Raw genomic sequence first — 26935 nt, forward strand, 5'->3', positions numbered from 1 at the left:
TTTTTATTATTTCCTGTCGGTTATATTGAGAACGTGTATTTGTAATTCAGAACATGCAGATCTCTATGTTGTCCTTATTGTAAAGCAGTTGAAATACCCATGGCTGTTTGTGAAAATTAATACTTTTGCAAAGATATAAAATTAGTACAGGGATCTGATCAGTTTCTAATGCATTGGGAAAGCAAAACGGAGGTAAGGCAAAAAAGAGGAACCAATATTTGTTAAACATATTATATGGCATATCCGTTATCAAAACATGTGTACATGTGGTTATATGGTGTATATATCAAACGCTTTCAAGACATGACACAGGGGCTGGGTCTCAGAATATAAGAAAACATGGGCGATATCTCTTTAAAGAAGGACAATAAACGTTATATGCATGCAATATTCGAATATAAAAGCACCTGTCAAAATAAGGTTCCTTGAGTTCTATTAACGTGTGCGGCAATCACGGGTACCTTAGCCCTTCAATCCATCCCGCCAAACGCCGCCCATTCTTGTATGAATTTAAGCTGACGAGAAATGCGTTCACAGAACACGAATACTGCAATACAGTTCTTGAATAGAACCTAAACGTAAAACTAGATGAGGCGGAATAATGGACGTACACACACAAGACTAACTATATGCTCTACCATTGTAGTGGTAGGGCAACATTTAGAAGCATTTCCCATCCACTAAACGTTTGTAAATGTTTATTTGCATGAAATCCCTGCATGTATTGTTAGAGTTTAATAGTTACATGAAAAACTGGAACAATGAGGAAACGACATCGACGCCAGATAATATCAGCATTCCTATGATTTACTTCTTATCCGAAAAAAGGAAGATCAAAATGGTAACTAATAACCAATAAATACACATCTGTAAACAAAATATCTGTAAACTCTTCATAGACGTGAAGGCAAAGAGAAACCTCTGAATCAACATGATAAACCTGGTTCATCAAAACGGTTGTCATAGTAATTGTCATCTGGGATGTAAAGATTTTACCAGATTTTATTGACAAGGAAGATGTTAGATTTAAGGTATGGTTATACCTTAATACTTAATATACATTTCGATGTTGCATTAATTGCCTTAAAGTTTCTTAAATGCCTCGCTGAAATAAAAGATCTGCAAATATCTTAAATGATACAACAAATGTTAATAACCTGTTTCAAATTTCATTACATTTGTGTTGCTTCAAATTTGACTTTTGCTTTAGCATATTGAAAATAATGGGTAAAATGGCCGAAATAGGGGTATACAACTTCCTAGGAGATAAGGAGAATCACAGTAAAATTTAATTTAGGATAAAATGGGTAATGAACTATAAATGAATTTAGTTATACTTATTTGTCTGAAACATTTTCATATTTATCAACATTGTCTTCTTGTTACCTATACCAGCAATTAAGTGCGTGAAATACGTATATGTGTATCATAAAAGCACATTAAAATGATTAATAGTTTAGATTTATATTATATAACACAACACATAGGAGTGACAACATGATTGAAATAATTATCCTTTCTACAAACATTTATGAACCTATTTGCTATATTCATGGATAGCCACCGGTGACTACAATGATTCTTGGAAATATCTAATGGTAAATTTGCGGCCTTAATTTTACAAAAGACCTCTTATAACCCTGTTATACCTTCCAGATTATGGCGGAAAGAGACACTTCGAATCATTTTCGTTTCTGTCCGTGTTGTGTTTATAATTGTTTCTCTGCATTTCGGTCAATATTTAAAAGTGCCAGGCTGAGTTATCTATTAGATTTTTCGAAATGGTGCTTCATATAGAAATTGACTAATTTTATTTCGTCTTATGTATTGGCGACCTAGTGGATGAATATTCAGTGCGCTGAGTGAATTTATATTTGCCTTTGCAATGTAAGAGGAATGTCATTTGAGACAGAAGAAGAAATATTTTGAAAAAGCACATATACTGGCCTGTTCTCACTGATACACATTCATAATATGATATCAGAGGAACAAGGATTAACTTAGACACTTAATGATGCCTCGTTTCTCCCAAACTTAAGAATTCCAGTGTAGTTTACATGAAACTGTAGTGGCATAAGTGTGTAAGTAGCTCTCCAGAAAATAAATTATTTCATGTCATATTTAATTGCAGACTATCCAGTCATCATATATAATGTCAGTAGTCCCCTAACTGTCAATGAGACCCAGTCAGTATCAGTCATATGTGAAGCCAAAGGAAATCCAACACCCAACGTCATTCGATGGAAGGATAGGCAACAGGGCAATGTGCTGCGGTTTGACAACCTCAACAGGCAGGATACAGGGACCTACACGTGCGAAGCTACAGCGCAGTCAAGGAACTATGGTACACTAATAAGTCAGAAGCAGCTTGATATAATTGTACAATGTGAGTATATATATTTCCTATTCCAACTCTTTGCACTTAACCAAAGTAACAGAAAAGACCGAAAACCAACACGTTTTCTAAAATTCAACTAATAATGTATTCCCTACAATACAAAATGAAAATGTAAAAATAACATACGGTATTGCGAATTAATCCCAAACAATCCCAGCATTTTTAACAGCTTTGAATAGAATTTTGTGGTATTCCAAAATAAATTCAACCCTGAAGGTGTTGATGTGCCTATGGTAGCCTGTGGTGTGGCGATGTGTCTATAGTCTTTTATTGAATCACAATAATGCACTCGAAGAAAATTTCCTTTTTTGAATTTCACTATCATTCACAGTTAATTTCTCTTTCCAAGAATATTGATTTAGATGAGCACGTGTTATTTCCGATGAATACATAAATTCAACAAATTACAGCACAAACTTCTGAACACAAAAATAGCACTTATTTCTTTGTAAGATGCTATTTCAAGTTTAAAAGATGTATCTTTGCAGTAAACAAGACTAAAAGTTCACTACTAGACCTAGGTCACAACTAGCATTTTCATGAAATAATATTACTTCATGGAACCTTTCATTATAGAATGTTCAAAATGTTAACAAGATAAAATCTTTGTTATAATTATAAGATCTGTCACTAAAATTATATTGTGAAGTGTGGTAAACAACATGTAGACCAGACATTTCATGGGGAATTTCCAATGTTCGGGACTCAGATTGAGATAAGCACGTTGTTTACGAAACAAAAATAAATTATTCAGGTCAGGAAGAAAATGAAATTGATTTATATGACAAGGTCATTTTATAAAATACAGTTTTACATAAGAAATGGCATATAATGAAATACAAAAAGTAAAATAAAAAACTAACAAATAAACAAAGAAATGTATATACTCGTTCCTATCAGACTTAAGAATAATTTGTAGTAGATGTTGTCAATAAAACCTTGGATGCACTTTTTTCTCATTAAAATAATTCCAACCTGTTAGTAACATAAAACTTACATTAAAATGTAATGTCTACAAATGCATATCTTGATTTTTATCATATTCAATGAAGGTTCTCTTATAAAGTTTTATTATATTTAGTTTATTTCTCGAATACATCAAAATTAGGGCATAGGTCTCAGTTTTCAACAATCGTAGGATTACTTTCTGTTCTGTGTTACTCGAAACTCATTACGTTCCCGTTCCTCTGCTTTGTGGTTTGAATACATATAAACGATTATATATGTATAGCGAAAATGACTCCAATTAATCTTTCATAGTATGTAATATTTCAGGATATCTATAATTCAGGTAGGAAACTAAATATGAATTTCGCAATTAGCATGTAATGTTAATCTTATATTCAAATACATTCAGCATAAAAAGAGATAAAGGTTTTGGTACATGTTAATTTTAGGACACGATGGCGGGCAATAATTCTTGATAAATTCCAACGTTAATATAATAGTGTAATTTTTTATATTTTCATGTAAATGCTTAATAAAAAATTGAAAACTTCCGTATTCAAAATGATTTTGAAGTTGAGCAAAACATTTTTAATATTTAAATCTGATTTTCTGCAAAAAATGTTTTAAAAGAGTGGATCGACGAATTATATATGTGATCAAGTAAGCTATTGGCGGAATACTAACGAAACAAAGTTATTCTTGGCATCTGTCCGTCTACGGGAGACGATGGCGTAGCTCCAAAGTAAGCTTTTGTTTATCCTTCTTTCTAGCTCACTTTTCAGCTTGTTTTATTCTTCTCTCTTCCTCTGCGTTTTGAACTCCCTGTCTGACAGCTAGACGCCAGCTGCAACGGTTGTTTGCACAGCTCTCCCAGTCGTTGACATTGATGTTTGCCGCCTTCATATCCTTCTTGCAAACATATTCGTGGCGCAGATGTGGCCGTCCAGTTCGTCGTGCACCTTCTGCTAACTCCCCATATAATAGGTCCTTGGGAATGCGGCCTGGGTCCATTCTCTTGACATGGCCAAGCCAGCGAAGGCGCCTCTCGCTGAGAATGGAGAACATGCTGTTCATGTTGGCGCGTTCTAGAACCTCTGTGTTGGGTACTTTGGCCTGCCACTGGATGTGAAGAATGCGCCGCAGACATCTCAGGTGGAAGCTGTTGAGTTTCCTCTCGTGTCTTGCATAGGTGGTACATGTTTCGCTGCTGTAGAGAAGTGAGCTGAGTACGCAGGCTTGGTAGACACGCAGTTTGGTCTTCTCTGTGAGGTTGGGGTTGTTCTAGACTTTCTGGTTAAGTCTGGCCATCACTGCTGCTGCCTTGGCAATCCTGCCGTTCACCTCAGAATCAATGGACAGTGAGCTGGAGATGTTAGACGCGAGGTATGTGACGTTCTCGACAACTTCCAAGTTGTACCCATCGAGGGTGACAGAGGGAAGGGAGTCTGCGTCCTGCGCCATGACGTTCGTTTTCTTCAAACTGATGGTCAGTCCAAATTCCTTACAAGCATGGGAGAGGCGGCATACCAGCTGCTGCAGTCCATCTGTGATGTCAAGGCTGCATCGTCGGCGAAGAGCAATTCACAGATGAGTACCTCTGTGAGTTTAGTCTTAGCACGGAGACGGGCGATGTTGAACAGCTTGCCGTCAGCCCTGGGATGGATGTACACTCCCTCGATGCAGTCCTTGAATGCGTAATGGAGAAGCATGGAGAAGAAGATGGCAAAGAGCGTCGGCGCAAGGACACATCACTGTTTGACTCCGCTGATGACTGGGAATGCTTCAGATCTTGCGCCATTGAAGCACACTGTGCTGTGCATGTTCTCGTGGAACGACAAAATGACAGCAAGCAGACATAGGGGGCAACCAATCTTCTGCAAGAGTCTGAAGAGTCCACTCCGACTAACCAGTGGCGTCTGCTGCTCGCAACACTTCTCCTGCAGCTGACGTAGTGAGAAGATCATGTCTACAGTTGACCTGCCGGCTCGAAATCCACACTTGGACTAGGATCTGCAAGCGCGCCAAGGCAACACGGGCGAAAGCCTTTCCGACGATGCTGAGGAGGAAAATGCCCCGATAGTTGTTGCAGTCGCTACAGTCTCCTTTGTTTTTGTACAAAGTGACGATGTTGGCGTCACGCATGTCCTGTCGGATGTATCGGTGTTCCCAGCAAAGGCAGAGGGGTATGTGTAGGGGCTGGAGTAGTGCTGATTTTCCGCTCTTGAGGACTTCAGGCGGAATGCCGTCGCTTCCAGGAGCCTTCCCACAGGTAAGGCAATCGACGGCTTCGCCGAGCTCTTCCAGGGTGGGCTGTGTGTTTAGCTCCTCCATGACAGGCAGGTCTGGAATGGCGTCCAGGGCAGTTCCAGTGACATTGTTTAGGGTTGCATATAACTCGAGATAGTGCTCAACCCATCTCCGCAGTTGTTTCCCCTGGTCTGTGATGACCTCGCCCGTCTTGGACGTGAGGGGGTGGTCTTGTAGCTGGGAGGGGGGGGGCCTGTTGCCTTTTTGATACCCTCATACATTCCTCTTGTATCCCAGGTGTCGGCAGCTGTCTGTGTACTTTTGCAAAGGTTCAGCCAGTAGGTGTTGTCACATCGGCGGGCGGTCTTCTGGGTGATGTTCCATGCAATCCTGAGGGCTTGAAATGTTCTGGGGCTAGGTGCAGCCTTGTATGCCAGGAGGGCTTTCCTCTTTGCCTCAGTCACGGGCTCCATCTCCTCCCAGTTTGCCTCATACCAGTCGACATTCTTTCGCTCCCTCTTCCCGTAAGTTGCGATGGCTGAATTGTACACAGAGTCACGGATATGGGACCACTTGGAGTCAATGGTGTCATCAGGGGTCACTTTGGTGAGTGCTTCCTTCAGTTTGCTGATGAACTGCTGTTTTCTCTGGGTTGCTTGCACAGCCGGTGTTGATGCGTGGGTGACCCTTCTTCTTGGCGTGTTGCAGCTTTTTGGGTAATATTCGTACCTTGCTGGCCACGAGGGAATGGTCCGTGTCGCAATCGGCACTGTGGTAGCTGCGGGTGAGGAGAACACTGGCCAGTTCTGCACGCCTGGTGATGACGAGGTCTAGCTGGTGCCAGTGGCGTGAACGTGGGTGTCTCCACGACACCTGGTGGATCTCCTTGCATTTGAAGAAAGTGTTGGTCACACATAGGCTGTGGGAGCAGCACATCTTCAGCAGTCGCTAATCATTCTCGTTGATCTTGCCCCTTCCGTAAAAGCCGAGACAGGTGGACCAGTCCTCATGGTCAGCTCCCACTCTAGCATTGAAGTCTCCTAGTAAGTAAAGGCTTTCATTGTTGGGGATACTGGATATTACCTGATCCAGAGCCCCATAGAACATGTCTTTCTCCTCGTAGGTGGAGCAGAGGGTTGGGGCGTGCACGCTGAAGATGTTGACCGGGCCTAAGGATGTTGACAGCCGGAGGGCAAGGATTCTCTCAGTACCTGATGATGGAGGTTCAATGAAGGCGATTAGCGTGTTCTTGACGGCAAAGCCTACACCATGCTGCCTAGATTCATCCGAGGGCTTCCCCTGCCATAAGAACCTGTAATTGGCTTCACTGATAGTGCCGCTGTCAGCCAGTCGGGTCTCCTGGAGGCAGGCAATGTCGATGTTCAGTCAGGAGAGTTCTCTGTCAATGACGGCAGTCTTCCGTGAATCGTCGATTGCTGTAGGTCAGTCAATCCAGGACACATGGTCCTGATGTTCCAGGTTGCAAAACGAAGAGTTGGAATCTTCTTATTTCTTTTAGTCTTTCCTGGTGCAGAGTTTTGTGGCTCACTTGTCGAGATGGTTCTCTAAGCTCCACGCACCCAGTGAAGCAGGCAGGCCATGGCGGGCAGCAACTTACTGACTGGGGGCTGCCCAGCTTGAAGCGGGCGGTAGTTGTCCAGTGAGACCTGGTGATCTCTCCCGCCGTCAGAAGTAACCCCTGGGGCCAAGCTCTACGCCAATCGAGCTTTGACTTAGAACCGGTAAACTGCTACTTCTTGTGTTGTGCCGACGCCGTACGACGACGCTGGAGTGTCCTCTCCAGTGGAGCTATGAAGCCTGGGCCGGGTGGTATGGAGAATCAGCTGTTGTCCATGCAGCAGATCCCCCCTGTCCACGCAGCTGGTGTGCCCAAGGGAACGACGAATACCGATACAGCTTGGCACCAACGGCGTCGCAGGAGTTGCCGGAATGACGTTGAAGTCAATGTCAGACCACCTTAGGAATCCATCTCCGGATTTCTGTAGGGGTTTACTCCCTTTGCCTTTCCCATGAGTGGGTATAGACACAAGGCAGCAGAGGTTTGGAATCGGAGTTTTCCTTCTACTAGATGAGCTACCATCCAAGGTTTATGAGTCCCATCTACCCGAAGCAACTGGTTTTAAGGCGCCAGTGGGCCGCCTTGACCCCTTCTCCTGTTAGTGGAAAACATGGTCTGCCGGGCTTCAAATCTAAGCCACTCGCGAAGGCCAGGAGCTGGATTTTAGTTGACAGAGGCAGTCAGACACGCAAGCCGTATGGAGCATTTTTGGAGGATTGGGGCGCTTCTCTCCCACTAGTAGTGAATGGGGACACCCTAGGGACTAGGGAACTTCCATGTTAAAAAGGGTATATCCACTCTGGGGAATATGTAAAATTTAACATGGGAGAAAAAAATATCCATTCTAGGGACAAGGAGAATTTAACATGGGAATAGAGTGTGGGTCTATCTAGGGACAAGGGGAAATGGAATAGGGTCCCGACCTGATGGGTCTATCGAAAGGGAACAGGTGAAAACTGAAACAGGGAGGGGTCTCTATTTTTTTTAAAATAAAAAAATTAAACAAAAATAAAAATAAAAAAAATAAAAAATAAAAAAATGGGGTAGGCAATTGAAAGTCTATCTCTTTTCGAGAGATTCGAGTGGCCCTAAAAAGGGCCTTTGGGTTTATGTCAATGTATCCATTAACATAAGGGGCACCACAATAGTCTTCTTCTTGTCCTTAGGCTGCGTCTCACTGTAGGACCGTAAATCAGGACTCTTTTGAGGCATCCTTGTCTTTCTACGCAGATCCTACGTATCCACAGACTGGTGTCTGTCCTATGGACAACTGTCCAGTTGGATCGGACATACATGGGTATGTCCGTCCGGAACATCATCGTTGACACAAGGGTGGATGAGTGTACGTCGGTCCACATGCTGAGGCGCCGAGAACAGGTGAATCAATGCAGTGAACTGCGCTTATTTATAGGTAGAGGTAGGATTTGAAACGGATTGAGTTTGTTGACCAATTCTAACACGCGTTAGAAAATTCAGTCAGCCCGCATCCAATCCGAAGAGAGCAGTCTGTGACGTCACGTGGTCCATATAGATTCGTTAGCGCTTGTGTGCAGTCAATCTATGCGACAGTTATTCAACATGACGGAAACTCAGAAAACGATCAGTTGGGGTGCACCAGCAGTGGAGACCACTAAAGGAAACCCGGACTTACTTTCAGAAGAGGTGAATTGGGATTTGTTGGATTTTCTTACCTCGCAAGAATTTGTTCCGGAACCTTCGTCTCCTTCATTACCGCACGTGGAGAATTTTAGATAGAGACAGAAAGAAGAATTGGAGAAATTTATACAACAGCAAAAGGAAGCGGAACAAGCTTTTCTCCTACAGCAACAACAGCAAGAAGAAGAGGTAAGAAAAAAACAACAACAAGAAGCAGCAGCAAAGAAACAAGGGTGTGAAAATCAAACGGTCACGGTATTGTTAGACATTTTAGCGGAGTTAAGAAGTCTGAAACAAATGTATCAGACTTCTTTATTACGACCGAAGAGAATACGACCTTCCGGAGCTAAACACTCCAACCCTGTGACTAAGCCTACCGTGCCACCCTTAGTGATTTCAACCAAATCGTCATCATCATCAACAGTACGCAGTCCAGAAGTAGGCCTTGGCCGTGGCAAAGGCTTAAGGCAGTTAAAGTTGATTGCTTAAACTCACCCCTACACCAAAAAGACCCTTTTCAGGGCCACCCACATTTCTCGAAAAGAGATAGACTTTCAATTGCCAATAACTCAAGAAAAAAAAAAACATTTTACCCCTATAGTACGTGTTTATGAGTGTGTGAGTGTACGTTCTTATTTTAAAATCAAAACCCAAAGACACTTACCTTTTTATACCTAATTTATTCTTTTATAAATATTTACAATCCAATTCACAATTCACAACATAGCACTTTAAAAAGTTCATAGACTTCTTTTGCCTCATTGTTTAGTCTCTCTGTTTTTTTAATTCCTTCACCGTCACATTCTTTTCCTCCTCTTCCTCCTCACTTTCTTCCCTTCTTATTTTCTTCTCCTGTTTCTTTTTCTTTACCTGGCTGCTTTCTTCCTCTGAAGAATCCCTTTCTTCTTCTGAAGAATCCCTCTTTTCTTCTGACTCCTCTTGTTTCTTTTTGGGCAATCTGGAGACCAATGTCCTTTTTCTTGACAATAATAACAGGTATCTTGACTTTTGTCTTTTCTAGCCCCTTTTTGTCTTTTCTGACGGTCTGGACACTCTGAAGACCAATGCCCTTTCTTCTGACAGATATAGCAAGTATCTTGACTTTTATTTCGCAAGGAAGGAGAGTAGTCCGTCGGCTGGTCTGAAGAGAATTTTCTAATGACCCCTCGCAAAGCTCTGATAAAATGTTCGATTTGTGTAGTCTCTTCCATCGTTGTGCTCGGTTTGAGAGTGAAATGATTAGTGAAAGGACAGGACATACACCCTTTTATATACGCTGGTCTGCCATGACTATAAATTAGTCTATGGTGTTTAAACTTTAGTCATTTGACGTTTTGTACTCAAGATGAAACGATCCAATTCATTTGAGAAGAAAGAAGAAGAAAGTAAGAGGCAGAAACGTGATCTATCGCCTCGTACCAGGGCTGAAGTCTTGGCACAAATTCATGCCAGTGATTTTGAAGAGGACATGAGTGAACCAGAATCCAAACCCTCTAAACAAAGTTCACCACCCGTAGTCAACCCTGAAAAGTACTATTCCATTCGAGAGACGGAAAAGCGCTCCTCTAGAAAATTTAGAACCACGGCTTACAATACACGGGGAAGTTTAAAGATTTCAAGGCTGAAGTACCGTTAGAGAAATCAGAAGGGTTCATCACCGGGGTGTGGGATTCTTTGCTTACCACACTCAAGCGACAATGTCAACCCAAAGAAGACGATCGCTTGAGACTGTCCATACAACACGACGGTTTGAAATCCCCTATTTGGACCTGGTTTAGCAGCCCTGCAGAATTGACCGCTTCCAAAATCATAGACAAGATTCAACACGTACAACAATCCAATGACCAGTTTGACATCACCGATGGAAAAGCCACACTGGACATGACCCACGTCTCTCCTACTCAAGGGACTGGACGCAAAAAGGTCTTTTTGGTGGACGGCCTTCGTAACACCAAAACAAGCCTCGTCCGAATTAATAACCCTCAAGACCAGATGTGTTTAGCCAGGGCTATCGTGGTGGGACGAACCTATGCCAACAAGAACGACACGGCAGAATGGAAAAGAGAATGGGAGAACATCCGAAAATCAAATCGAGCCAAACAACGAAACGAAGAAGAACTTCTGTTACAACAAACAGGCCTGCCCAAAGACTCACCCTGTGGCATTCCCGAGATGCAAAAATTGCAAGATACCCTAGCTCCACGCTACACCTTGAAAGTGCACCCTCAAGAAGTGCGTGGGCCTCTGTTGTTTCGAGGCCAAGATTTTAAGGACGGAAAATACATTCACCTTTATCATCACGATGAACATTTCGATACCATTACCAGTATCACTGGATTCCTGGGATACAAATATTACTGTGAGAAATGTGACCGTGGTTATAATAATCGAGAACAATACAAACATTGTGGATCGAAATGCTCAGGATGTTTGGCCTTTCAACATTGTCTGAACGAAGGGCAAGAACCAATGCATTGTCCTGCTTGTCTGCACACGTTTGTCAGCCCTACCTGTTACCAACAACATCTGAAGACGCAAGGTTCACAGAAGAAATGTACTTGTCAACTCCTGAGATTGTGCCCTACGTGTGGACAAGGCATACGTACCAACAGTGCCAAGGCACACGTATGTTCAGGAAAGAAACAATGTCACATTTGTCATCACATCGTGGACTTGGAACACCAATGTTACGTGCAAAAATACCAACCCCAACCAGAGAATGTGGACGGTCACAAGAAGAAAGACAATTTCATCTTTTTCGATTTCGAATGCATGCAAGAGACTGGCATTCACATTTCTAATTTCTGCGAGGCTCATCGAGCGTGCGAGAAGTGCATTCAAGAACCTATCTTCAGTCATTGCCCTCACTGCAGCAAAATTCCTGGAGGGCGTGAAAAAATCTTTCGAGGACCAAAGACGCTAAATGATTTTGCCAAATGGGTCTTAGACCCCATCGACAAGGCGTGGAGCAAAGAGGAGATCGAACGTTACCGAAATTGTCATCGTCATGCCACGGTGATGACTCACAATTTCTCCGGATACGATGGACAGTTTCTTCTCAGATACTATACGGAACAAGGCACCGAGCGTTCTAAAGTCACTTTGAACGGAGCCAAAATCAAGTGGGACAAGTACAGTTTAAAGATTCGATGAGCTATTTGGCCATGCCATTGAGCCGAATGCCTAAAACATTTGGAATGACAGAAATGGCTAAAGGGTATTTTCCTCACTTTTTAAATACGGAAGCCAATCAACACGCCGTTCTACCCCATTTACCTGAGGCTCACTATTACGACGCTGACAACATGCGTACCGAACAACGAGACGCTTTCTACGCTTGGTACCAGGCTCACGCCTCGGACCCTTTCAGGAAGAAATGCTAAAGTATTGTCGTTCCGACGTGGACATTTTACGGCGTTGCTGTGGAAAATTTCGAGAACTGTTCATGGAACACGGAGGGGTCGATCCTTTGAAAGAAGCTTGCACCATTGCCAAAGCGTGTTCCTTAGTGTATCGACAACGATTCATGCCTGAAAACACCGTGGCTCTCATCAGTCCTCAAACGACCAACTATGTCAAACGACAATACTCGGTCAAAGCCCTACGCTGGTTACATTACTTGTGCGACAAGGAAGACAAGTGGATCCAGCATGTCCGCAACGGAGAGGGCGAAAAGACCATCGTAACGCATTCGGTCGATGGCTGGGACTTAGAAAACCCCAAGATCGTGTACGAGTTTAACGGTTGCTTATTTCACGGATGCCTCGTCTGTTACCCTGATCGTAGCACTAAAAATCAGTTTTTACAACGAACCATGGAAGACTTGTACCAGGACACTTGTCAGCGACGCCTAAAGTTAGAACAGGAAGGGTACCAAGTGGTGGAAATGTGGGAACACGAATACGATCACAGTTTGGAAATCGATCCCGAGTTTAAACGCCTCGTGGAAAGCTACCAGTTCATGGACCCCCTGAACCCGAGGGATAGTTTGTACGGAGGAAAGACCAATGCCACCTGTTTGCTGTACCAAGCCGACGAAGAGAAAGGAGAAGAAATCAAATACTTGGACGTGTGTTCGCTGTATCCCTACGTGTACAAATATTGTCGCTTTCCTGCAGGACACCAGCAATTGTTCACCGAACATATCGAAATGAAAAACATTCGACAATACGAAGGCTTGATCAAGTACAAAGTTTTGCCTCCCACGAACCTATACCATCCTGTTTTACCTCACCATTGCCAAGGCAAACTGATGTTTCCTTTGTGTCGTACTTGTGCGGAAACGTGCAACCAAGATCAACCTTGTCAGCACACCCAGGAAGAACGGGCCTTGACGGGGACCTCGGTCAGCGTAGAATTGTTCAAAGCTTTGGATATGGGATACCAACTGTTAGAAGTGTACGAAATTTGTCACTTTCCCAAGACACAACAATACCACAAGGGTGACCCCCTCAGAATGGCATTTTCGCAGACTACGTGGATGCCTTTTTGAAACTGAAGCAAGAAGGCAGTGGATATCCTTCCTTGTGTCACACTCCCGAAGACCAAAAGACATTCAAAGAGAAATACTGGGCACAAGAAGGCATCACTTTAGATCACATCGAGAAAAACGAAGGCAGGCGATCGTTTGCCAAAGTGATGTTAAATTGCTTGTGGGGTAAAATGGCACAACGACCGTGTTTACCCAAGACGGAATATTTGACAGAACCTTCCCTCTACTTCCAGATGATGCACGCAAAACCAAATTCATGAAACACGTGGACGTCGTTCGCGAGGATTTGATCTTAGTGAATTACGAAGAAGATCTGGACTTTGTACAAGACGACCCCTTTGGAAATGTCATCATTGCGGCTTACGTGACAGCTCATGTTCGCTTAAAATTGTACGAAGCTTTAGAACTGTTAGGGGAACGTGTCCTGTACTTTGACACGGACAGTTGCATTTACATCCATCACCCGAGTCAACAGCACCCTGACATCGAAGGAGACCGTTTAGGAGCCTGGACAGACGAGCACCCCGACGACAAGATTCTAAGTTTCGCCAGTGGTGGTCCTAACAATTACGGTTACGAATACCGGGACAAACAAGGAGAAGTGCACACGACGTGTAAAGTGAAAGGATTGACTCTGAATTATCGTACCAGTCGAGTGGTCAACTTTGGCGTATTGAAAGAAGCTTTTCAGTCTAGAGAAGATGAATACTTTAAAGTGACCACCTATCAACCCAACAAGATTGTACGTTTACCCACTCACCACATCGTCAGTCGACCCATAGAAAAAAGTCTATCAAATCGTGTACCAGAAGCTAGTGCGACTTCCCAATCATTTTACCTTACCGTATGGAAACGTCGGTATTGGTCTGTATATAAAAAGGAACCCTAGGCAAGATCGATAGTTCATTGTGATTACTAAGTCCAAGCGAACAAGATGAATACTTTGAGAGAAACACAAAACAAGTTCAGACAGGCACAATTCAAGTTTGGGGCTTCTGAAGTGGAATGCCATTGTGAGCCTTGCGATGGGAACAATGCTGTATGCTGTGACCTTAGCGATGCCGTAAAGCATCATGGGAACTTTGTTCTCACTGCCCCTATCATGGAAAGTGATGCTGCGCGTGTCAAACCTGAGGGATGCGAAAGCGATGCCGCTCGTCCTCTTGGACACTTTACTGGGTTTCGTTTTAAAGGTGAATGTCGACCTTCACGTTTACCTCCCTACGGATGTCATCCAGCCCTGAGCTAACTCCTGTCCGTGTCACCAAACCCTCATCGAAACGAACCTGTGAAAGACGAATATTCGTTCCCTGTGCGTTTGTCGGAATACTGCGACTTTGAAAATTGTCTTCAATCGTTCAAAGGAAAATGGCCTAAGTATCTGGGAGGACCGACCCTCGAAGAATTAGCCAGAGCCGGATTTTTCTACTTGGGCGAAGGGGATAAAGTCAAGTGCTTCAGTTGCGGTGTGTCACTTCACCACTGGGAACCGCAAGATTCGGCCTACCTAGAACATGCTCGAAGGTCACCGAAATGTCATTACTTATCCTTAGTGGGACCGAGACATTGGAGTAACTTACCATGTCGTTGACGAAGAAGAAGAAACCAGATTGCTTAGGAGTCAAATGTTGGACATCACCGAGACCAGTATTTAAACTTCATTTCAAAAACGATATTGAATCATTATCTAAAGAACTGCAAGAGAAGATTTACAAGGAAGTTTGGCAGGGGTTTGCCAGAGTGAAATCTCAATGGGTGACTGTAGAACTTTTGTGCCGAGAAATTCACAAGAGGAAAGTGAAAAAAGTCAACCAGTGTGTTAGATTTCTCTGGGTCAAGTGTGCATTCGTCCTATTATATTACTCTAGACCGTTTACATCAAAGGAATTCAATGAGATTCTTGGAAGTTACCCTGAATGGCAGTGGCCAGAAATTGCTCACTATGTTGATTACTTTTGCTCTAGGAGAAGATTGTGAATTGTACGGACTGACCTATTCATGGATACTTTACAAGAGAACATTCGTGCTCTGCCTGTGGAGTTGAGAGAACGCATTTACCGAGAGCTGGTCAAAATACAAGTCAAACGTAAAGAACAATTGCATCCGTTACGTCACCAGATCTTTAACCACTGGTACATGAATGGTATAAGAGGACTGATTCGTCAGAAATTGTATCAGTGGTCAGACCTTGTTCATCACTTTCAGTTAGTGAATGAACTAAATGTTCGTAATTTTGGTTACTTCGAGATTCACCTAGAGCAACGTATTGAGGAAGACGAGTTAAAGGATTGCCAACATATTTTACGTGGAATCTGCTTAGCGGAAGACGAAACATCAAGACAAACTCTGAAGTATAGGTTACAGTATGCAAGATTTAGATTCCCTACTGGAGAACGAAGATGTCTAGTTAGAAAGTACCTTTATTGCTTCCGAAATAAAGAGACTATAAAATCAGGAATCCATGCCACGGCTTATGTCACAAGTGATTGAACAGATTCCGTGGAAGGAACTCAATGACCATATTCAAACCATGGATCATTACCATCAATTATTACAAGAACTGTATCCACTCAATTTGGGTCGACAAATGGTTTGTGTCTTAGTGACTTGTTTTCTGGGATTTCGTTTACCAGCCGATTCCTTGTGGACTCTTTACGAACAGTACTTATCACCCCAATGGCCTTAAATGGTCACGAAAGACTCCTTTTGCTCAAAGCCTTGCGTTTTCATCTGGATACTTCTCGACCACAACAGGAAAAAAAGATTCGTCAACTTTTAGCTACCGAAGATATGTATGACGATGTGTGTGTAGCTTGTAACTTACACCCCCATTGGACAGATGTCCGTGGCTGGAAAAAGGGGGATTTTGAGGCTTGGACCCAGGAAGTGGCCCAGTATGCACGAGAGTTGTTCAAGGAAAAAAAGTTACTTTTCAACCTGTGTTAGTGACAGTGCCAGAAGAACCCATCACCCAGGACAGGACTGTCGTGGACATGCCTGAAAGATCCTTTCGGGAGGACACTTGTGTGACCTTACCCCCTATAGAACTGGTCAGAACATTACCCAAAACATGTTGTACAGACACTTGTGTTTATTCCACGTTGATGGTTATCATGTGCCATTTATCGTTGTACTTAAGCCTTTGGCTTTTATATATTTTTGTCTTTCGTGTTCATGTTTAAAACATTCAATAAACGTGTCCTGAAAAAGGTATATAAACACTTGTCTTGTTTGTTTTCGTGTCACAAGTGACATTCCTGACACTATGGCTACTTCTGCTGTCTCTGCTCCCTCTTCCTCTACTGTCAAAGTCATCGACGAACACTTAGATCGTGCCAGTTGGGAGGCTTTGTATCTTCGCCATCCCTTTAACATGCTCATTGCTGGACCTAGCGGTTCAGGCAAAACCGACCTCGTCAAACGTTTGATCGAACATAAACAACATTTGATCGATCGACCACCTCAGCGGATAGTGTGGTGTTACAAAGAGTGGCAATCGGCGTACAGTCTCTTGCGAGAAAGTCAAGGCGATTCCATCGTGTTTGTGGAAGGCATTCCTAAAGAAGACGACGGCATCGTCTCTGACTCCCGTCAAACCCATTTGGTCATTTTCGACGACATGTTAGGAGAAGATGAAGAAGAAATTAAACTGTGGCTCACGCGCAAAGGGCATCATCGTAATGCCAGTGTCGTTTACATCACTCAAAATTTGTTTCAACAAAGTAAAGACCATCGCACCATCAGCCTCAATGCACATTACTTGGTCTTGTTTAAAAACCCTCGAGATAAATCGCAAGTGCAAGTCTTAGCGAAACAGTTAGGGACGCCTTGGCTGACTCAGGCGTACGACGATGCAACTCAAACTCCACACGCCTATTTACTCGTCGATTTGAAACTACGACCCCCGAGGATTTGCGATTTCGTACCCACTTGTTTCACCACTGGGGCCAAGACAGAGGGCCTGTCCTGTACACTTCTCCGTCCTCGACTTAATTTCACTCCGCAGAAAAAATCTATAAAAACCTCAGACCCTTTTCGTCTGTCTCACACACATTTTAAACATGACGTCCCTTAAGTCACATCTTCCCGTCAAATTGATTCGTGCCTTGTATGGCATCAGTCGAGAAAAAAAATCCACAAATACGAGCTCGTGTCTTAGAAGCTAGTCTCAAAGAAGTCTTACGATGGTTCACGGTGACGGCACGTCAATTACTCCAAGGAGTCATTCAGATTCCTCATCAAACCAAACGCTTTTTTGATCGAAACGAAGCCGCTTTGACCCAACTGGCCGATCCCCGCATCGACACTCAAACCAAAAAACAAATCATTTTGAAACCTGGAGGGAGCGGTACTCTAGGAGGAGTCATCATTCGCTCTCTCTTAAGATGGGATCCTAATGCCCCCAAAGTTCTCCCCAAGAAAAAAGTCAAACGAAGCTCCAAGAAGAAGACAAAGACCAGGTCCCCAAGGAGACCCGTGTCTGCAAGAACTTCTCCAGTGGCGGGACCCTCCTCTTAACAGACACCACCCCGGAAAAAGAAAAGAAGCCCCCAGAAAAAGAAACAGAGAAAAATACCCCAGAAAAAGAAAAGTCCACAGAAGAAAACTAGTCGCAAGAGAGGCACTTCGACAAGGACGCAACCTTACACTCGCAAACTACGACCTGCCACGGCGCTGACCGCGTCTCCGGTAGCCTCAGGTTCATTCACTTCTCCGTTGATGTCATCAAGAACTGAGGAGTACTTGTAGACCTTGATCACACCAAGAACTTCTCCGTTGATGACCCCAAGAACTTCTCCTGTGGCAGGACCCTCCAATTTAGTGGCAGTGGCCGCTGCTCACAAAGTACCTTCTCCCAAAATCAAAGTCCACGAAAGATCGGGCATGTTGCAAAGTTTACTGGATTTGTCCAAGCAAGAACTGACTCGATTTAGTCCGTTACGTACCCCTGCACGACGTGTCATGCCTGTCCTGAAGTTAATACGACGTAAAGACAATCAGTGGCGACGCGTTCCAGTATAAAAAAGGTGTGTGACCGAGTAAGGGTATCAGTGTTTTGGTGCTCCTGAAGATGTCACCCTCCAGAAAACATCTGTCTTCTAAACAACCCCAAGGAAAGAAAAGGAAAGGACTACCTCCACGTTTAGTCAAATATGGGGACATGTTATCTGTCCTGTCCAAAGCTTCTCCACCCCTACGAAAAAAACTCATTCAATCAGCTTCCAAAGAGGTAATCGATACCGTGTACGAATGTTGTTTGAACGTCTTGAAAGGCACGATCCCTTTGTCCAAACACCAGAAACAATGCTTAGGAAAACATCGTCACGTTCTTCTCCAAATGGTTCCAAAAAAAAAATTCCCATTCGTCTAAAGAAGAATATGTTGGTCCAACGTGGAGGCATTTTACCCCTCTTGCTAGGCCCATTGCTGAAAGGAGTCTTGGGAACCATGTTGGGAGGATTGGTGGGAGCAAGATAAAAAGGCCCTCTGAAGTCCCAAGATCTCAGAATCGACCCTTGACAACCCCATGGAAGGACGAAAACTAGCTTTAGTGCCTTACAAACGATGGATGGAATACCATCGTTGGCAAGAACAACGCACCCCGCATTTACCTCCTAATCCCCATTTGACCGAAATGTCCCAGTTACAACACGAATTGCAGTCCTTGATGGATCGCCAAGATTTATCCGAAACAGAAAAATCGGAAAAGTACGGTCAACTCTTGCAAAGACTGCAACTCTTTCACCAGAAAGCCTCAGATGAAACTGCTCTTCCCACTCTGAAAGATTTTAAGACCTTGATGAAAAGCCCAGCACCATCACCAGTACTACCACCACCACTACCAGTGACCAAGACAGAAAAAGGAGAAGAAGAAGAAGGGTTTCAAACTCCACCAGAAAAAGTACGCAAGTTAACAACACCACCTACCTCCAGAATTGGATGGATTAAAAAGATGATGACCACCCCTTCTTCATCACAAGAGAAAAAGAAAGTGAAGACAGAAGTGAAGACAGAAGTGAAACAACAACCGATATCCCCTGTTCCGACATCCTCCTCTGCGACACATATTGCTGGTCGCACACGCAAAGCATTGCAATCCAAGAAAGTACCCGAAGAGAAAAAGAGTAGCATCTTCCAAGAGTGGGTGCCTTATTAACACACAAACAAAATATGGAAAAAGTCTTAGCCTGCATTTACTACGATCCCTCCCATCCTGCAGGTTACGCAGGAGTTCAAAAATTGTATCGTGCTGCTAAAAAGTCTCCGTTTACCTCAAGTGCAACGATGGTTACAATAACAAGCTACCTACACTTTACACAAACCCAAGTTTTCCAGAAGTCGCACCCGAGTGGAAGGCATCGATCATCAATGGCAAGCCGATTTAGCCGATGTCTCTCATTTGGCCAGCTACAATCGCGGCTACAAATATTTGTTTTGTGTCATCGACGTCTTTTCCAAATTTGCCTGGGTCGTACCCTTGACTTCCAAATCGAGCAGTGAGTTAGTGCGAGCCCTGCAACGACTGTTGAAACAAAGTGGTCGTCAAACTCTTCGATGGCAAACGGACAAAGGCACCGAATTTCTGAACCAAGCTTTCCAAAAAGAATTAAAGAAACGTGACATTCATCTTTTTGACACCGAGAATCCTGAAACCAAAGCCAGCATCGTGGAACGTTTTCTACGCACTTTGAAAGAACGCATGTGGATATATTTTACGCATCACCACACTCTGAAGTACATCGACATCTTACCGCACCTGGTGCAAGCGTACAACCAATCTTACCATCGAAGCATTGGACGTGCCCCACAAGAAGTGACTCCCGAGAACGAAGTGCTAGTGTTTAAGCGCCTGTTTGGTACGTCCCCGACGAGGGCTGTCCCCAAGAAAAGTGGAGTGTTGGCCGTAGGAGATTGGGTACGCATTGCAAAACCAAACGCACTTTCGACAAAGGTTACTTACCTAACTGGACGACCGAATTGTTTCGTGTCACTGGACGAGTGCATGACCGTCATCATGCCGTCTATAAATTAGAAGACATGAACGGAGAAGTGCTCAAAGGAACGTTTTCTTTGCCCGAATTACAACGTGTCACCAAAAATGAAGACAACGTGTACGACATCGAAAGCATTCTCGAACGCAGAACCCGTAAAGTGGGCAAACGACGTGTCAAAGAAGTCAAAGTACGTTGTAAAGGATATCCACCCAGTTTTGATTCTTGGATCGACGCTTCGCAAGTCATCGACTATAAAAAGAAGTGACCATCATGCCCTTTCACACAAACGCAGCTAAGTCGACCACTCCTTCACCCAGTTCTTCTCTGCAAGATTTACAGAAACAACCCTTGTGGGTGTGGTGTGGAGAACGTGTGCCTAAAACGCAAATCGTCTTTTTCTGCCAAATCTTCGTGGTGTATTGTGTCATCGGTGCAGCCATTGCCAATTTGAGTTTGCAACAAGGAGACAAACAATTGTGGACCATTTTATTGAGCAGTTGCATCGGTTACCTGCTTCCCAATCCCTCCCTGAAATTCTCTTCCAACGGGAACAACGGAACCTTGTGTCCAGTGCCAGTGTCAGTCACCACTCCAATAACAACAACAACCCTATTGTGTGCAGAGACAAGCCTCTGACGTCCAGTAACCCCTCGGACAGTCACAGAACTCAGGAATTATGAGTCACCAAAACCAATTTTACTTAACCTTACCCAGTGACAGTTCCATGGAGGTGTTTCCCAAGAACACGTTGTGCTGTTACACGGCCAAATTACCTCAGACCATCCCATTAGATCACGAAGCCCATTGGGAAGTGGCTTTAGTAGAAATCATTCACCCAACTCAAGTCCTCAATGTCCTTCCCAGTCAAAACAAATTTGATGTGGAAGTTCATGACGAACAATTGCAACAGTACTTGGATACCTATGGCAAATATAACAAGAAAAGCCCTGTCACAAAAAATCAAAAGTACACCACCTATCAGTTGTTCGTTCCCCCAGGCCATTATTTTAGTGGTCAACATTTGGTGAGCACCATAACCTCCAGGTTTAATGTCGTGTTTCTGAAAGCTTTGGAAAGTGTCAAAAATGTGTCACCATGGAATACCACAAAGCAGCTCGTCGCTTCTTGATGAAATTTGACGGGAGTAAAATCGTGTCCATTTTATTTTGTCCTGAATTGTTTGACATGTTGGGCGGAGACATGGACATGAAAATGGCCATGCTCAAGAAAAACGAATTACCAATCATTTACGACAACGAATCTTTTAGCAAGTTATTTCGTGCCCCGGTAGAACTGAACCAAGGACTGAATTTGATGTTTGTGTACTCCGATGTGGTGGAGTATAACGTGGTGGGAGACAGCTCCGTACCGTTACTGCGTGTCATTCCTTTCAAAGTGGATTCTGCCACGAACGCTGACGAGGAAGGTGGAAACACTTACCATGTTCACCGCGAATTTGTAGATCCTCACTATTTGCCTGTTAGCAAGTCGTATTTGGACACGGTCAACATTACTATAAAAGGAGATCTGGGACAAAATATTCCATTCACCAAAGGAAAAGTCACGGTGAAACTCCATTTTCGAAAACGGTTCTCTCACGACTCGTAAGTCATGTATCCAGTGTACCGAGGAGTTGCTTGACAGCGAGGACACGGTTTAGGAGATATGTTAAAATCAGCCTTTCGTTCGGTGGCCCCGGTGTTGAAATCGATGGTGACACGCGGATTGCACGCCTTGAAAGATGCGGCACTGACGCAAGGCAAAGAATTTCTCCAAAATGTCATCATCGACAAACAAAATCCTAAAGAAGCCTTCATGAGGGCAGGCAAAAATGTCTTGTTGCAAACGGGCAAAGACCTTTTGGGCCGACGAGAAACACCTATAAATGCCCTGCACGCTGCCGAGTCAGGCATTCAGCAAGGACAAGGCAGAAAGAGACGACGAAGAAAATACCCTTTCACCAGACTTCACACGTCTAAAGCTAGAAAGGCAAAGAAAAGAAGAACCGTTCGAGACTTAGACGTTTTCGATTATTGAGAAAGAGAAAAAAATGATGCACCGAGAGTCTTGCGCCTGTTCCAAGTCGGAACTGGATCTGCTTGCCATGCCCCCCACCATGATGGCCATGCAAGAATCAGAGTGGGTGGAATTTCATCCCGTTTCCTCTTTGACGGATTCCGCTCGCATCGAGTGTGAAATCAAAGGACAACCCGAAGATTACATCGATCTGAATAGCAGTTACCTGTATTTGAAAGTGAAAGTGATCAAAACGGACAACACCAATCCAGGAGGCGATGCTAGAGTAGCTCCTGTCAACAATTTCATGCATTCCTTGTTCAGCGAAGTGGACTTGTACTTGAATAACAAACTGGTCAGCAGCAGCATGGATACTTACCCATATCGTGCCTACCTGGAAAATCTCTTGACGTACGGAAAAGAAGCCAAGAATATTCATCTGGATGCTTGCGTGGTATGGAAACCTGACACGGCAGGTGTAGCCACGTTTAGCGACACAGTCCTGACAGAAGATGACAATCCTCACAATGTGGGGTTTGACGACCGTCGTAAGAAATTTCTGCAAGGGAGAAGTTTAGAACTGATGGATCGTTTACATTTGGACATGTGGTTACAAGAAAAGTATTTGCTGAACGGGGTGGATATCCGGTCTGAGACTGAATCGTAGCAGTGTCGCTTTCCATTTGATGGCCCATGCCAATGAATACAAAGCTATCATTCAGGAAGCCCAACTTTACGTGCATCGTGTGGAAGTGTTACCTAAAGTGGGAAACGACGTCAGTCAGACGTTGAGCAGAACGACTGCCAAGTATCCGATACGACGCGTAGAAGTGAAAACGTTCACCATTCCCGCTGGACAGCGATCTATGATCGAAGATCATCTGTTCCAAGGACAGTTACCCAAACGTTTGATTGTTGGCATCGTCAGGAATTCAGCCTTCGACGGAACCCACGATCAAAATCCTTTTGAGTTTCAACATTACAATGTGTCCAAGATCGAAGTCAGTCGCGACGGCAGGACCTTGTGTACCCGACCCTTTGAGCCCAACTTTGGTGTCGCGAAGAATTATTTGAGAATAATTGCAATGCCAGTAGCTGGTACCGGAAAGTAACATTTCCATTGGTCAGAATCTTACCACGTGATCAAAATGAATTGCGTTCATTTCTGTATGAACTGTAAGGAGAACTACTTTTCTAAGAATACCCACTTCTATAAATAGAGTCACGTGTACAGCATAATATAAACACTGCTAGTGAAGGCAGACACGAAGTAAGCAATAAAGGAAACGAACATTCTTACAATTTAAACAAAAGGAATTAAAACTTAAAAACTAAAACAACAGATATTTCTCATCTTTTATGAATAAAATCATTTTTTCTTTGGGGAAATTTGTTAAAAATATGGATAAAAATGTTTTAAAGTGCGCTAGGTCAAGGTCACCAGTATACGGTATTTATAGCTATCCAACGCTGAAACTGATATGTCAGAATTTGGAGATTTTTCATGCCTTATCAGATAGATTATATGCAGGAAGATATTGAAAATTTTGACCCATCCATATTTGATGAGCCTTTTGAAGTGGAAGAATCACAAACTGATTTACCATTTAGTTTGAATGAAGCAACACCAGTCCCGTTCCCGTTTGATAACAAGGATGACCACAAACCAAAACGCTTCAAATCACTTAAAGAGGAAGATCTCTTAAACATATCTGAACAGCGGTACTCAAAGTCTACGAAGAAAAATACTCAATGGGGCTACAACACTTTCGCAGGTAGATTTATTCATTCATTTAATAAGCATAATAAATTAACAATAATAATAATAATAATTAGTAGTATATTGGACTGTTCATCAACGTAAGCTTAAAGTAACATTGCTTGATACTTAATTTACTCTTATTGTTTTCTTAAATTATGTTATGAAAAGGCATTATTTTGTTAATTTTTATGCAAAAAGAAACAACAAAAACTAATTATAAATCATTCATGCCATTTTTTAAAATAAAAATGAGACTTAACTTGCTCTGCAGTGAATAACGTGTGCTTTATCTTTAAAGTAATACTTGTGACAGCCTAAAAATGTTATCAATCTTTTATATAATAGTAAATAATAAAAAAAAATTAAAAGAATATATGCATGAATGATTCTTCCCAAAGATCTAAATATTTTAAATGTTAAAAAAATTAGATACTACCATGCTGAAAAACATTAATTTCAGAATGGTGCAAAGAGAAGAATATTGAGATTGATCTGAAGTCAGCTGAGTCTTCACATTTGGCCCAAATGTTAACTATATTTTATGCTGAAGCAGCCCCCAAGGTCACCGCAACAAGAAAGAGGATGCTCCCTGAAGCCCAAGCTGAGGAATACCATAAAAACACATTAAAAAATGTCCGTGCTGCTATTAATCGCTACATGCAGGTTGAATGTGGTCGTCAAATAAATATTGTTACAGACCCTGAGTTTAGAAAAGCAAATAACATGTTAAATGGAAAATTAAAGTTTAACACAAAGAATGGTTTATCAAGATCAACTCAACACAGACCAAATATTCCTCCATCAGACATGTATGAAATCAATAAGTACCTGATGCAAGATAACCCCATCACACTCAGATACAGGATTTGGTTATATCTGTCCATCCACTATGTTACTTGTGGATTAGAATTTCACAGTCAATTGACACCCAACAGTCTTGAAATCAGGTGTGATGAAACAGGGGCTGAATATGTCATTCTGACCCATGAAACTATGCAAAAAAAAAAACCATCAGGGAGACTTAAATGCTAAGGAGGAAAATTCTGACAAGAGAATGTATGCAACTGATGGTCAAAACTGCCCAGTCAGGTCAGTAAAATACCTCACACGCATTAATCCAAAAGCTGAATCATTGTTTTGTCACACTGATAAAAATGCTTTTGAAAATCCCAAATTGTGTCAAATATGGTACACAACAAGATGTGTTGGAAAGAGACAATTTAGCTGTTTTATGCCTGACATATGCAAAAATGTCCATATATCTGCAAGATATACTGCTCACTCTCTTTGTGTCACAGCTTTGAATGCAATGACAGATGCCAACCTTCCAGCTAGGCACATTATGTCTTTGTCTGACCACTCCAATGAACTATCATTGAAACCATACACAAGGCCCAGCACTCAACATAAACAACAAATGAGCAACATTCTTTCCAAGGTATGTTCAAATGTAGCATTGTCTGCTCAAGACTCTTCAGCAATGCTATCTCATGCAACTGTAAATGTTCAAATGACCCCTACAAACTCAAGCGGTACTAAGCAAGAAAATGTTCAAATGACCACTACAGACTCAAGCAGTACAAATCAAGTAAATGTTAGCACTGAATCTGCTCAAAATCACCTACAAGCACTGTCACATAGTACAATGAACTCTATGACAGGTTTCATTACACAATCAACCTGTCATTTCAATAACTGCACATTCCTGTTTAGTTCCAACTAAAACGAGTAAGTGCAAACAAGTTAAGGAAATACATGATTTTCAAGTTAAGTGCCCCATCTCAACTATCCAGGCTAGAATAATAATTTACAAAACATCATGTACAACTCCTGGTTTTTATTATATGGCAATTTTCAATGAATAAATACAGACATATTAAGAAAATGCATAACAAATAGTTAGATACAAGCACAAATATTAAAGTAGTAAATACATGAATGTGTCATACAATTTTTTATTTTTATAGTGATATTGCTGTATTGTAATTATTGTTACACTATACTTAGAAAAGTGTATAAACAATAAACACAAATTTCAACAAATTAAATTGTCTTTCTGTTTTGAATCCCCCCCCCCGAGTTAAAAAGTCATAGCTTAGGAGCATTCTATATCAGCATTTTCCTCTGTTTGCATCTGTCCTTTTGTGTGTCTGTCTATTTTCAACAATGATGTCACACATTTGATGAGATGGATCAGGTTATAAACCATTGTCACTAATCAAATCATGGAATAACTTAAGGGATAAAATAAATACTCAATTATATTAGATCTGTGTATATGTGTATGTCTGAACTAACAAACTGGTCACATACTTTATATAACCTAACCTCATACACATAAATGTATTAGTCTATCTTGTTTATGAACACGAAAATAGGTTTTGAATAGCGAAATTAGATCACTCACGTGTCAGAACAGTGATGAATCTGCCAAATCACATTCAGTCAGTCTACGAATGCATACATTCTTACAGCCATGACATCGTGACTTTAAATATTGAGCTCTCACTTTGAATAAACGTGTCCATTAAGGCAAAATATAAAAATCATGGCAGCATTGTTATAGTTCCTTACATGGGCTTTCTTTGGTTGAAGGACTGGTATTATGATGACCTTGTTACGATCAAGCAGGACAATCATAACTGCTATAAATAGCTACGTAACAGAAAAACCCCAAACATGTATTACTACGCTCAATTAAGATTTATATTTTTAATGATGCAAACAAAATAACATAAAAATAATTAAAATTTAAATTATAAGAGTTTAACGTTGTTTTTTCTGAGTTCATCGTGGTATAAACTGTCAGTTGCCGACTCACACAGCTTACATAACGCCCTTC

The 26935-nt window shown here is 42.3% G+C and overlaps 2 protein-coding genes across 6 annotated transcripts in view; both read left to right on the forward strand.

Moving 5' to 3' along the window:
- The window catches only part of LOC149795943 (uncharacterized), an 82950-nt gene that overhangs the window by 20785 nt on the left and 35230 nt on the right, over positions 1–26935 (forward strand). For all 5 annotated transcript variants that reach the window (XM_089965865.1, XM_089965867.1, XM_089965863.1 and 2 more), the window contains one exon: positions 2132–2386. In XM_089965865.1, the coding sequence (XP_089821991.1) occupies positions 2132–2386 (255 nt within the window). The remainder of the gene's footprint in view (positions 1–2131; positions 2387–26935) is intronic.
- LOC149795944 (uncharacterized) lies at positions 23724–25210 on the forward strand. The gene is made up of 2 exons (XM_089964157.1): positions 23724–24106; positions 24554–25210. Exons 1-2 carry the CDS (start codon positions 23836–23838, stop codon positions 25123–25125), a joined length of 843 nt encoding a protein of 280 aa, XP_089820283.1. The 5' UTR covers positions 23724–23835; the 3' UTR covers positions 25126–25210.

This window comes from Sinohyriopsis cumingii, chromosome 7 (genome assembly GCF_028554795.1).
Source record: "Sinohyriopsis cumingii isolate HCF-2022 chromosome 7, ASM2855479v2, whole genome shotgun sequence".
NCBI lineage: Eukaryota > Metazoa > Mollusca > Bivalvia > Unionida > Unionidae > Sinohyriopsis > Sinohyriopsis cumingii.

Excerpts from the sequence above, each read along its gene's own strand:
- LOC149795944 (XM_089964157.1), top strand. The coding sequence starts at position 23,836 with ATGCCTTATCAGATAGATTATATGCAGGAAGATATTGAAAATTTTGAC. Across the intron at positions 24,107-24,553 it reads GGGCTACAACACTTTCGCAG|AATGGTGCAAAGAGAAGAAT; the intron begins GTAGATTTATTC and ends CATTAATTTCAG.